This window comes from Suncus etruscus, chromosome 14, assembly GCF_024139225.1.
Source record: "Suncus etruscus isolate mSunEtr1 chromosome 14, mSunEtr1.pri.cur, whole genome shotgun sequence".
Classification (NCBI taxonomy): Eukaryota; Metazoa; Chordata; class Mammalia; order Eulipotyphla; family Soricidae; genus Suncus; species Suncus etruscus.
This window is the reverse complement of record NC_064861.1, coordinates 31,557,011-31,569,980: the sequence shown is the minus strand read 5'-3', so window position 1 is coordinate 31,569,980 and position 12,970 is coordinate 31,557,011. Positions and strand designations below refer to the sequence as shown.

Here is a 12,970-nt window from a genome sequence, read left to right as displayed (position 1 = left end):
CCTTGGCTAGTGCTTGCAAGGCAGACACCTTACCTCTAACGCCACCTCGCCGGCCCCTCATAGATGATTTTTAATTCTGCCCCTTGCTTGACCTTTTGAAGGGACAAGCCTGTGCTATAGTGAATGGCTAACTAAAAGTAATTGTGCACATATTTAATATTTTGGCTCAATTTCTACCTCTAATTTAATTCAGCAATTTAATCCAAAAATGGCATCTCAATATGCACTATGACAGAGTGTGCTATGTCCACTGCAAATTTTGGACTCTATTTCAAAAATTCCTAAAACATATTGTTATGTTCCCCAAAACTGTGGTCAGCTTGAGCATGTCATTATCTTAATATTAGGCTTAAATTATCCAAAAACAACCAAAGTAATTTTCCTGGAAGGAAAAAAATAGTCATTTATATGCAAAAGATTATTATACATCCTTATACATTATAGTTTGGAAGCACAAAGAAATGTGTGGCTAAAAAATAGTTTTTGGGTGGCATAAAGAGAATCTGAACTAGTGGTACCAGTTTTGGTAAAATTCAGATAAAAGTTGAGATCTTTTAAAAGTAGCATTACTAATACTTCCAAAATAAGTCTAATAAAGGTATTTAAAACAATTTTAAAAAATTACAGGTAATGTTTAGCTCTACATTTTGGAAATGTGATTGACTTTAACTCTAAAAATGTAGATAAAAAATTATATACTCATTGTTTGTGACATTAAATTTCCAAAGCACCAAGGCAAAATAAAGAGAGACCCATCTCTCATTAAGTACCAATTAATTGCCCAGGCAAACATCTGTACGATAACATATAAAAAGTCAAGCAAATGAAATTACATAATAAGCAAACTCAAATCACAGTGCTTTAAAATATATAATCATTGGTGATCTTCAGAGAAGGCATTGCTTCGTTAACGTTCTGGTCTAAACGATGATATTCCACAGTTTTGGAACAAAGACTATCACGCCATTTTCTGCTTTGAACTAGAAGGAAAATCTGGAATAGAACAACGTAAGTTAGATATGCAAGAGAAAATTTTTTTAAATAAATAAAATATTTCCCTCTTCTAAGTATCCAGAGGCAAAAATCAGCCACATAAGGGCTATTTGGGTTTTCCATCTTATAAACAAAGATAATTATAGTACTTCTCAAACTTCAATGTACACATAGTACTTGTAAAAACTGAGTTTAGTCTTTTGTTTGTTTGTTTTGGTTTTGGGGTCACACCCAGCAGCACTCAGGGGTTACTCCTGGCTCTATGCTCAGAAATCACTCCTGGCAGGTTCGGGAGGACCATATGGGATGACAGGATTCGAACCACCATCCTTCTGCATGCAAGGCAAACGTCCCACCTCCATGTTACCTCTCCGGCCCCCAAAAATGTTTTTTTGATTATTTTCTAACTCAAAACCATAAAAAAGATCCTGTGTAGTCTAATGACCAGATGTTCAAGCATTTGTTATCCATCAGCAAACTACCAGTGTAAAAGAAAATACACTATACAACCAAGACACTAGAATCACTGATTCTGGGGCCAGAGAGATAGCACAGCAGTAGGGCATTTGCCTTGCATGTGTCTGACCCGGGAGGGACATGGTTCAATTCCCAGAAATCCATATGGTCCCCCAAACCTGCCAGGGGCAATTTGAATGCAGAGCCAAGAGTAATCCCTGAGCAACGCTGGATGTAGCCCAAAAACAATCAATCAATCAACCAATAAATAAAGTTAAAAAAAAAAAAAAGAATCATTGATTCTGGAATCAGAGTGATAGTATAGTGGGTAGTTTGATTTTTTCCCCCCTCAGGTAAGAAAATTAGCTCCAAAGGGAGGGAGGAATCAAATTGTAGTAAGGAGAAGAACTGAGATCCTGGGGGCTGGAGAGCTAGTACAGTGCTTATCTTACTAACTGCTGACCTTAGTTCAATCTCCATCATGTCAAGAGTAGTTCCTGGTGCAGAACCAAGAGTAACCCCTGAGTATTGCCAAATGTGGCTCCAAAAGAAACAATAACAAAGAATTAGGATCTGGGGCTGGAGAGATAGCATGGAGGTAAGGCGTTTGCCTTTCATGCAGAAGGTCATTGGTTTGAATCCCGGCATCCCATATGGTCCCCCGAGCCTGCCAGGAGCGATTTCTGAGCATGGAGCCAGGAGTAACCCCTGAGCGCTGCCGGGTGTGACCCAAAAACAAAGAATTAGGATCTTAAACTAGAGAGATCTCAAATGGCCAAGCACCTGCTTTGTATGATGGAGGCCCAGGTTCAATTCCTGGGACCACTATGGGCCACTGAGTATTGCCAGGAGTAAGCCAGCTGTAGAGCTGGGAGCAGCCCCTGATCACTGCCAGTATAGCCCCAAAACAAAACAAAACAAAACAAAACAAAAGAAGTGAGATACTGACCAGTCCTAAAAAAGACCCAGGGTGGGGCGGGGAAGGTGGCGCTAGATATAAGGCATCTGCCTTGCAAGCACTAGCGTTAAGATGGACCGCGATGGGGCCGGGCGGTGGCGCTGGAGGTAAGGTGCCTGCCTTGCCTGCGCTAGCCTAGGACGGACCGCGGTTCGATCCCCCGGCGTCCCATATGGTCCCCCAAGAAGCCAGGAGCAACTTCTGAGCGCATAGCCAGGAGTAACCCCTGAGCGTCACAGGGTGTGGCCCAAAAACCAAAAAAAAAAAAAAAAAAAAAAGATGGACCGCGATTCAATCCCCCAGTGTCCCATATGGTCCCCCCAAGCCAGGGGGGATTTCTGAGCGCATAGCCAGGAGTAACCCCTGAGCGTCAAACGGGTGTGGCCCAAAAACCGAAAAAAAGGACTCGGGGTGCACTCTCCCTTGACAGATCTGCAAGGCTCATTTAATCAGGGAGTACACGTCACAGAATCCCCTCTCAACACACTCTCTAATAGTTCTCTGAGCTTCCTCTGCCTCGTGCAATTCAACAAGCTGACCCAGCAGAGAAATGATCATTACAATATTATTTAGGAACTAAAAATTAGAAACCATGTGAATACACAATAGGAAAATAGCTAAATAATGTAACTATTAAGTCATTACACAATTATTAATGGCTTTGGCTTTTGTTTTGTTTTGTTTTATGTTCATGTCAAGGACTAAACCCAAGGCCCTTAGTCACATGGGCAAATACTCAACTGCTGACTCATATCTCTGGCTCTTAAACTGTTTATAATATATATTAAGGGGCCAGAGAGATGACATGAAGGTAGGGCGTTTGCCTTGCATGCAGAAGGATGGTGGTTTGAATCCCGGCATCCCATATGGTCCCCCATGCCTGCCAGGAGCAATTTTTGAGCATAGAGCCAGGAGTAACCCCTGAGTGCTGCCAGGTGTGACCCAAAAACCAAAAAATAAAAAAGATGTATATCAGTATATCAGTGATGACTGGGGCTGAAGAGATAGCACAGCAGTAGGGTGTTGGCCTTGCTTGCACGTAGTGGATCCAGGACAGTGGTTTGAATCCCAGCCCCATATGGTCCCCCGAGCCTGCTAGGAACAATTTCTTTTTTTTTTTTTTTTTTTTTTTTTTGCCCTCAGAAATTGCTCCTGGCAGGCTGCGAGACCATATGGGATGCCAGGATTCGAACCACCATCCTTCTGCATGCAAGGCAAATACCCTACCTCTATACTATCTCTCTGGCCCTCAGGAGCAATTTCTGAATGCAGAGCCAAGAGTAACCCCAGAGCGCCACTGAGTGTGACCCAAAAATAAACCCCTCCCCCAAAATATCAGTGATGGGGGTAGGGAACAATTCCCAGCACCTCATGGTCCCCAGAGCACTACCAGGAGAAAAACCCCTGACCAATGAGCCAGGAGTAGACTAAGCACTGCTGAATGTACAGAAACACCACTTAAGAAAAACTCCAAACTTACCTTTCTTTTATTGTGATAGGTAATGTAAACAATAGCAATACAAAAAGCAAAAATAATAAGATGAAAAAAGAAATGGCTATCTTCCTCTTCTACATGTGAAGATGGAGTCTTAAAGGACCTCACTGACTGTTCAATTTCCACGTAGCCCCTGTTTTCTTCCAAAGCCTCGTTGGACTCATCGTCTCTCGGGCTGGTGGGCCAGCCATAGTCTGGCTCTTCATAGTCTCCATTGTCCAGATTGTCTTTGGCCGTGGAAGGGGAACTATTCAGAGTGAGAAAGTCTTCTTCCTCAATGCTAAGCTCTTCATTGTTGTCAACTTCCTCTTGGAACAGAGCAGCAGTGGACGAGGGATGAGGGGCAGTGGATGGCCTTCCACTTTTCTCTGTGCTGGTCATGAGCCGGGGAGTGGGGCTGGGTTGGGAAATAGGTTTGGTTTGGTTTTCCTGTGTTGAAACATTCATATTTGTGGTTGAAACTTCTGACCGGGGTACAGTTTGGTTGGATGAATTATTCTCTGATAAAACTAAAATAAACAAATGAAGAACATGAAACAAACATCTCTAACTTTCCACCAAGCTATCTCTCCAGCCCCTACTTATATAAATTTTTACAAATGTTTTTCTTTTTTTTTTTTTTTTTTTTTTTTTTTTGGTTTTTGGGCCACACCCGTTTGACGCTCAGGGGTTACTCCTGGCTATGTGCTCAGAAATCGCCCCTGGCTTGGGGGGACCATATGGGACGCCGGGGGATCGAACCGCGGTCCTTCCATGGTTAGCGCTTGCAAGGCAGACACCTTACCTCCAGCGCCACCTACCTGGTCCACAAATGTTTTTCTTTAATAGATTCCTGTAACTTTCTCTTGAGAAATAGTAAGTCTCAATAGCCAGCAACAGTTCTTAGTCAATTAATTATTCATCAGCTAACAGTTTTCTTGCTAGTCAACTGTTAAAACAACTTTAAAAGTATAAAAGGTGCAGGGCTGGAGCAAAAAGCACAGCAGTAGGGAGTTTGCCTTGCACACTGTCAACCTGGGATGGACCCAGGTTCAATCCTCGGCAACCCATATGGTCTCCCAGCCTACCAGAAGCAATTTCTGAACACAGAGTCAGGAGAAACCCCTGAGCACTGCTGGGTGTAGCCCAAAAGCCAAATAAAATAGAATAAAACAAAAGTATACAAGGTGAGTTTGAATCCCCAGAAACTCCTGGTCTCCCGAGCACTGCTAGAGAGGAACCCCAAGCACTACTGGTATGGCACACACACTCCAAAACACACACACACACACAGAGACACAAAGAGACACACACATAACACCTACTGCATTATATAGCTGACCACCAAAAGATAAAGATCACACTTTTTTTTTCTTTTATGTTTGTTTTTGGGTCACACCCAGCAGTGCTTAGCGGTTACTCTTGGCTCTACGCTCAGAAATCGCTCCTGGCAGGCTAGGGGGACCATATGGGATGCCAGGATTCGAACCACCGTCCTTCTGCATGCAAGGCAAATGCCTTACCTCCATGCTGTCTCTCAGGCCCAAGATTACACTTTTGTGTTACAACAGCTTTCACAAAGGTTGGGACACAGTGGTCTTTGTCAAACCCCTACCTATCCCCAGAAAAGAAAAACAGGTGTCTAAATGACCCAGGAAGTCTACTTGGTGTCTAAATGACCCAGGAAGTCTACTTGATAAGGAATCTGAATCTAAATACTTCCAAAACATATTAGCTGCAGATAGTACTTCTAAGTGTTGCTAGAATTGGAAGGCAGATATTTCTAATTTATAATAGAATATAGAATCTGCTAAGGAATTTCAATAATATCCATTTACTTAAAAGAAAAAAATCACACATGGGGCCCGGAGAGATAGCATGGAGGTAAGGTGTTTGCCTTTCATGCAGAAGGTAATCAGTTCGAATCTCGGCACCCCATATAGTCCCCACCCCACCCCACCTCCACCCCCCGTGCCTGCCAAGAGCTATTTCTGAGCATGGAGCCAGGAATAACCTCTGAGCATTGCCCAAAAACAAAAACAAAAACAAAACAAAAAAATCACACAGACCTAAAATGATCAGTAATAATTAAAGTGGAGGTGGGCAGACTGTCAGGGGCTAAAACCAAACCTCATACAAGCAACATATGTGCTCTACCAATGGGTCCTCAAATATTACTAAAGTCTACCAAGTTTAAGTAAACTATTTTATAAGAACAAGACTAAAATAAATTGCTCCCAGACTTTTTAAATATATGTCTGCATGCAAACATATTAATAATCTAACAGACATATCTTTGCACAAGACAATAGTTCTAATTTTTATATCATAATATCTACTTCATGCAAAACAAAAAGTGGTTAGTCTCAATAGTAATGAATAGAATCACTTAGAGAATATTGTAGGATCAGATCTTATACCATTGCTCCAACCCCTAATCTTAAACCTGACACCAAACTAGTAATTCTTTAAAAACTCAGAAACTGGGGCTGGAACGACAGTGGCACGCACGGTAAGGTGTCTGCCTTGCCAGCAATAGCCTAGGACAGACCATGGTTAAATCCCCCAGCATCCCACATAGTCCCCCAAGCCAGGAGTAACCCCTGAGCATCACCAGGTGTGGCCCAAAAAAACAAACTCAGAAACTGGATTTCATCAATTAAAAAAAAAAATTGCTCTATAACTTTTCTCTGAAGATGAAACAAGAAACAGAGTGGCAAAATATGTAAGTTCCATATCCATCAAATAACAAGTTTTTAGAACTACAGGGCTATCACGAAGAACTAACTCTAAAATTTCTTCACATATTAAAAGGTGAACAATTCTATCAGAACATGGACAAAAAACACAAACACTTCATGGGTCAGGCAGAGGTTCAAATGACTGCAGAGTATCTGTTTTCCATGAGAGGCTCAGGTTCAATCACCAACACACCATGATTTCCACCCCACTCCACCCCCTGAAACACCAGGAGAGATGCCTGAGCACTGCACAAGGAAGACCTCCAATACCACTAGGTGTGGCCTGAATCCCCCACCCCCCAAAATTCAACAAATGGAAAACCATGGCAAATAAGTACATGGAAAAATAACAGCTATTAGGAAGACACAAATTAAAATCACTACAAATGGCCCGAGCAATACCAAGAGAATTGGTACCATATGATTCCATTTGTGTCATACTCTAAAATGACAAAAATGAGAGAAACTGGGATCAGAGAGATAATAAAGCAGGTCAGGTACTTGCTTGCAAGTAGCTGACCAAGATTCATTCTGGTTCTAGATACAGTCACTCCAGAACTGTCAAGAGTGATCCCCAGAGGCCAGAGAGATAGCATGGAGGTAAGGCATTTGCCTTGCACGCAGAAGGTCAGAGGTTCAAATCTCGGCATCTCATATGGTCCCCCGAGCCTGCCAGGAGCAATTTCTGAGTGTAGAGCTAGAAGGAACCCCTGAGCACTGCTGGGCATGACCCAAAAATAAAAATAATAAATAGGGCCCAGAGAGATAGCACAGCGGCGTTTGCCTTGAAAGCAGCTGATCCAGGACCAAAGGTGGTTGGTTCGAATCCCGGTGTCCCATATTGTCCCCCGTGCCTGCCAGGAGCTATTTCTGAGCAAATAGCCAGGAGTAATCCCTGAGCATCGCCGGGTGTGGCCCAAAAACAAACAAACAAGACAAAACAAAACCAAAAATAAATAAATAAATAAATAAATAAAAAAGAATGATCCCCAAAAGCAAAGTCAAAAGTAAGTCTTGAGCACTGCCAGTAGTAGCCCAAAAACCAACAAATAAGACAGAAATAAGAAGCAAATTAAGGTGGTTCTTTGAGGACATACAGCATATGCTTTGCATACAGGAAGTCCAGAGTCAAATTCCAGCACTATTGGAAATGATCCCCAAGCAGAGGCAGGAGTAACACTTGAGCATCACTGGGTGTAGCCCAAAAACAAACAAACAAACAAAACATATATTTTTAGACTTCTAAATAACCGGTTCCTTTCCTTTTCTATTCGATATTACCCATTTGATATTTGATATTAAGAATCCATTCGAGGGCCTGGAGAGATAGCACAGCGGCGTTTGCCTTGCAAGCAGCCAATCCAGGACCAGAGGTGTTGGTTCGAATCCCAGTGTCCCATATGGTCCCTGTGCCTGCCAGGAGCTATTTCTGAGCAGACAGCCAGGAGTAACCCCTGAGCACTGCCGGGTGTGGCCCAAAAACCAAAAAAAAAAAAAAAAAAAGAATCCATTCAAGGCCGGCGAGGTGGCGCTAGAGGTAAGGTGTCTGCCTTGCAAGTGCTAGCCAAGAAACGACCACGGTTCAATCCCCCAGTGTCCCATATGGTCCCCCCAAGCCAGGGGCAATTTCTGAGCGCTTAGCCAGGAATAACCCCTGAGCATCAAACAGGTGTGGCACCAAAAAAAAGAAAAAAAAAAGAATCCGTTCATTGGGTCTGGAGAAATAGCATGGAGGATAGTAACTAATGCCCAAAAATAATACAAAGGAAGGCAGGAGAAGGGGCCCCTTAATAGAAAGTTTGCCACTAGTAGGGATAGAGGTAATAGATCAGGGAAGGGACCACTAAGATAAAGACAGAGAAGTGGTCAATTCAGGATTGGGTTCTGAAAGGAGATAAAGTAATATGCATGATACCCTATCAGGAGCAGCACTGTAAGTAGCACCACAGTACTAAAAGGAAAAAGAAAACAGAAGTGCCTGCCAAGTGGGAGGGGGTGTGGTGGTGGTGGTGGTAAAAAAAAAAAATTGGGAACATTGGTGAAGGGAAGTGAACACCTGTAAAGGGTCTGATGCTAAAACACTGTTCTCTAAAACTCAATCATACAGTCATAAATAATTCTGTAACTAATTCACGGTGATCCAATAAATTATTTTAATAGTAATAAAAATTCAACATAGTCTTATAAACCAGCATTATCCTAATTTTTAAAAAGTATAATTAGAGGGCGTTGAAAAGAGAATTCAGTGGGTCCCTAGGGCACTCGCCTTGCATGCAGACCTAGGTTGGATTTCCAGGATCACACATGGTTTCCCACCACCAACACCCACCACCGCCACCGCAGTTGCCAGGAGTGATTCCTGAGTACAGAGCCAATAGTAAATCCATGAGCACGTTTTGGGGTGAGGCCCCAAAACAAAAAACAAACAAAAGACATAACTAGTGCTATGTGTATGGATTTTTAGCAAATCAGCAACGGAACAGGCGGGGGTCTATGCTCCCTTTCACTGATTGACTCCATCTCTTTGGGGGACTGGAGGGGGGGTGTAATTTCTAAAACTGCAGTTAATCACGCCGTCTCTCTTCAGCCTTCCAATCGAAAGTATGTTCAGATGCTGTTTCTCCTAGATCAGTGGTCGGCAACCTGCGGCTCGAGCCACCTGTGGCTCTTGACACTTTTAATTTGGCTCTTCTGTGTGCCCAGCGGCTGCTCCTAGAGTCAGGACTCTGCTCCTAGCCTCTGTCAGTGCGCGCCCTGTGTGGCTCTCAAAATAAATTTCAATCGTGGTTTTGGCGAGATTTGGCTCAGTTGGAAAAAAAAAAGGTTGTCGACCACTGTCCTAGATGATTAGATGCACCCTAAGAACAAAGCGAAACATCAGTCGGCTCATTTACTACAGATGCAAGGACCTAAGAGGCTGGGCAGCGGTATAGAATGCAGCACAGTCAGATGACCCCAGGCACAAGAAAACACTATCCCTTTCATATTGGTTTTCACCCAATTCCTCCGGAAAATATTTAGAGAGGAAAGCAGGGTCGTGTCTTGGCCAGATGGACTTTAAAAAAAAAAAACAAAACTATCTTCGAATAACGTCCTTTTATACTTTTTTAATAAATTTTTTTTTTTTTTTTTTTTTGGTTTTGGGCCACACCCGGCTGTACTCAGGGGTTACTCCTGGCTGTCTGCTCAAAAATAGCTCCTGGTGGGGCCCGGAGAGATAGCACGTCGGTGTTTGCCTTGCAAGCAGCCGATCTAGGACCAAAGGTAGATGGTTCGAATCCCAGTGTCCCATATGGTCCCCCGTGCCTGCCAGGAGCTATTTCTGAACAGACAGCCAGGAGTAACCCCTGAGCACCGCCGAGTGTGGCCCAAAAACCAAAACCAAAACCAAAAAAGCTCCTGCCAGGTAGGGGGGGGGGGAACATATGGGGCGCCAGGATTCGAACCAACCACTTTAGGTCCTGGGTCGGCTGCTTGCAAGACAAACGTCGCTGTGCTATCTCTCCGGCCCCAATAAAATCTTTATTTAAGGAGCCAGAGTGGTGGTGCAAGTCTGCCTTGCCCATGCGAGCCTTGGATAGACCGCGGTTCAACACCCCCCCCCCCAGCGTCCCATATGGTTCCCTAAGCCACCCCCCCCAGCGTCCCATATGGTTCCCCAAGCCAGGAAGGATTTTTGAGCGCATAGCCAGGAGTAACCCCTGAGCGTCACCAGGTGTGACCCAAAGACCAAAAAAAAAAAAAAAAAAACCTTTATTTAAGCACCATGATTACAAGCATGATTGTAGTTGGGTTTCAGTCATAAACACAACACCCCTTCACCAGTGCAACCTTCCCACTACCAATGCCCTCACACCCCTGCCTGTATCCGAGACAGGCATCCTATTTCTCTCACCATTAACACTGTCAAGCTAGTTGTCAGTGTAGTTATTTCCCTAACTGCACTCACCACTCTTTGTGGTGACCTTCATCTTGTGAGCCGGTCCTTCCGACCCTTAACTCTATTGTCTCTGGGATTATTACAATAATTTCTGAAAACCCATAGAAGAGTGAGACGAGTGTGTGTGTGTGTGTGTGTGTGTGTGTGTGCGTGCGTGTGCCCCTCTGACTTCTTTCACTCAACATAATAGAGAATCACGTTCTTCTCCCTAAATGTCAGCTCCTGAAGGACTAACTTCTTTCTGGCAGAATCAAAGCCTTGATGCAACCTGTAACCTTTTCCGAACAAAGCAAACATCTCCTACGAATGTCCCCACGATCAAAAATGAGGAACCGCGGTGCAAGAACCCAAGAAAAAGGGTAGCGTGTTTACAAACAATCTCCTGATCCCCTAATTCCTCTCCTAGCACCCCTCGAAGGGTCGGTCCCAGGGCCTCTAGTTGAGCTTTCTAAAGTGCACCAAGAGCCTTCCAGATCGGATATGTGCACCAGTTCTTCCCAGGGGTGCGTTTTTCCCCGGGGGTTCGGCTCAGAAACACTCAATGCAGCCTTAGCCCTCGCTCACTCGGCCTCAAGACCTGCGGGGAGCCCCTAACTCGTCTCTGGACACCCAACATCGGCCTCCCCCGCGCCCCCCGTCTTCTCTTCTGGACTCCCCTAAATGCCCCGCTCGAGGAATTTTGCAAATTTTGCAAAGCCCGCCACCGCCATTCCTGGGGAGATCCAGTCTTCAATACTACACACGCCCCAATTCCTCCCATTGCTCCTCCTCCTCCCATAGACACACGACTCCAGTCCCCGCAGCCCCCCGTCCCCCAACGCGGCCTCTCGGGCCTCCTGGAGACCCCCCAACACCTCCCGCACAGCCCCGGCCCCACGCAGACGTCAGCGCCCACCCGGCTCCCCGAGCGCCCTTTGCCCCGTCCAGCCGCCTCCCGGCTGACTCCCGCGTCTTCCCCGCCGCCCACGCGCCCCCCTTACCGCTGGCCACGGCGGTGGACGCCAGCAGGAGCGCCAAGACCAGCGGCCGCGCCAACCGCCCAGCACTCGGGATGATGCCCGGCCCGGGGGGCAGCGTCACTCGCCCCGCCAGCCTCATCCTCTCCCGAGCGGCAGCGGCCATAACGGACTGGCCGCCGAGCCTGCGCGGTGGCGAGGCGCTGCGTCGTGACGTCACCCCCGCGTGAGGTCGTGACCTTTTGCTTACGTCCCCGCGTGATGACGTCTAAGCCTGGGGCCGCGCGTTAGGAACTAGGGTGCAAGTGCTGCGCGTGCCCGGGCTTAGAGGCCTCTTTGCAAACTCGGTGTTGCGCTAAGTGTGAATTGGGTGCAGTGTGAGAAGGTGCAGCTTCGACCCACCGGCCTCCTGGTGGACTCAGCGCCTGAGACAGCTGAGAAAGTGGTTTTTGGGGGGTTTTTTTGGTTTTTGGGCCACACCCGGCAATGCTCAGGGGTTACTCCTGGCTGTCTGCTCAGAAATAGCTCCTGGCAGGCACGGGGGACCATCTGGGACACCGGGATTCGAACCAACCACCTTTGGTCCTGGATCGGCTGCTTGCAAGGCAAACGCCGCTGTACTATCTCTCCGGGCCCGAGAAAGTGTTTTAATGGGCCGGAGCGGTGGCGCAAGTGGTAAAGGCATCTATCTGCCTTGCCTGAGCTAGCCTACAATGGACCTGGGTTTGATCCCCCCGGCGTCCCATATGGTCCCCCCAAGCCAGGAGCGATTTCTGAGCAGAGCCAGGAGGAATCCCTGAGTGTCACCGGGTGTGGCCCAAAAAACAATAAATAAAATAAAAGACAGTGTGATGATGATACCCAGAGACAATAGAGATGAGGATTAGGAGGACCCATCTATGGTAGGAAGCTTGCCACAAAGAGCAGAAAGTGCAATGAGAGTAGAGAAGGGTCTATTGTGAAAGGGACATGCGTGGCACCCCTTCATTAACAGTAATGCAAAGCACCGTGTCAGAAAAAAAGGAGAGGGGGAGAAGTAAAATGCCTGTCTCAGAAGTGGGGAGGGGGACATCCGTGTGAGACGGAAATTTGACATTAGTGGCAGGAAATGCGCACTGAAGATACGTTGTATGACTGTAACTCAATCATTAACACCTTTATCTGGGGGTGGGGGGGAATGTAGATGGGCCAGAGCTGATAGCACTTTGGGTAGGGCATTTGCTTTGCATGTGGCTGACCTGGATTCAACATGGCATCCCATATGGTCTCTCAGCCTGCCAGGAGTGATTTCTGAGCACAGAAAAAGGAACGAGCATCGCCAAAAATAAAAAATAAAAAAAAATGTAGTATAAACAGCCTTGTAACCATATAAATATACATATATGCATGTATGTATGTATTTCTCAGCCAGGAACTATGTTGCCCCAAGGATTTTCCAAGGGGGCCTGTAGG

At 45.7% G+C, this 12,970-nt stretch overlaps 1 protein-coding gene across 1 annotated transcript; it reads right to left on the bottom strand.

The window, feature by feature from the left end:
- Positions 1 to 713: 713 nt before the first annotated feature.
- C14H5orf15 (chromosome 14 C5orf15 homolog) lies at positions 714 to 11,723 on the bottom strand. Its single transcript, XM_049786828.1, has 3 exons — positions 11,543 to 11,723; positions 3,888 to 4,411; positions 714 to 993 (listed from the first exon to the last, which is right to left on the bottom strand). The coding sequence occupies exons 1-3, from the start codon at positions 11,682 to 11,684 to the stop codon at positions 862 to 864; spliced, it is 798 nt and encodes a 265-aa protein (XP_049642785.1). The 5' UTR covers positions 11,685 to 11,723; the 3' UTR covers positions 714 to 861.
- Between the last annotated feature and the right edge of the window lie 1,247 nt (positions 11,724 to 12,970).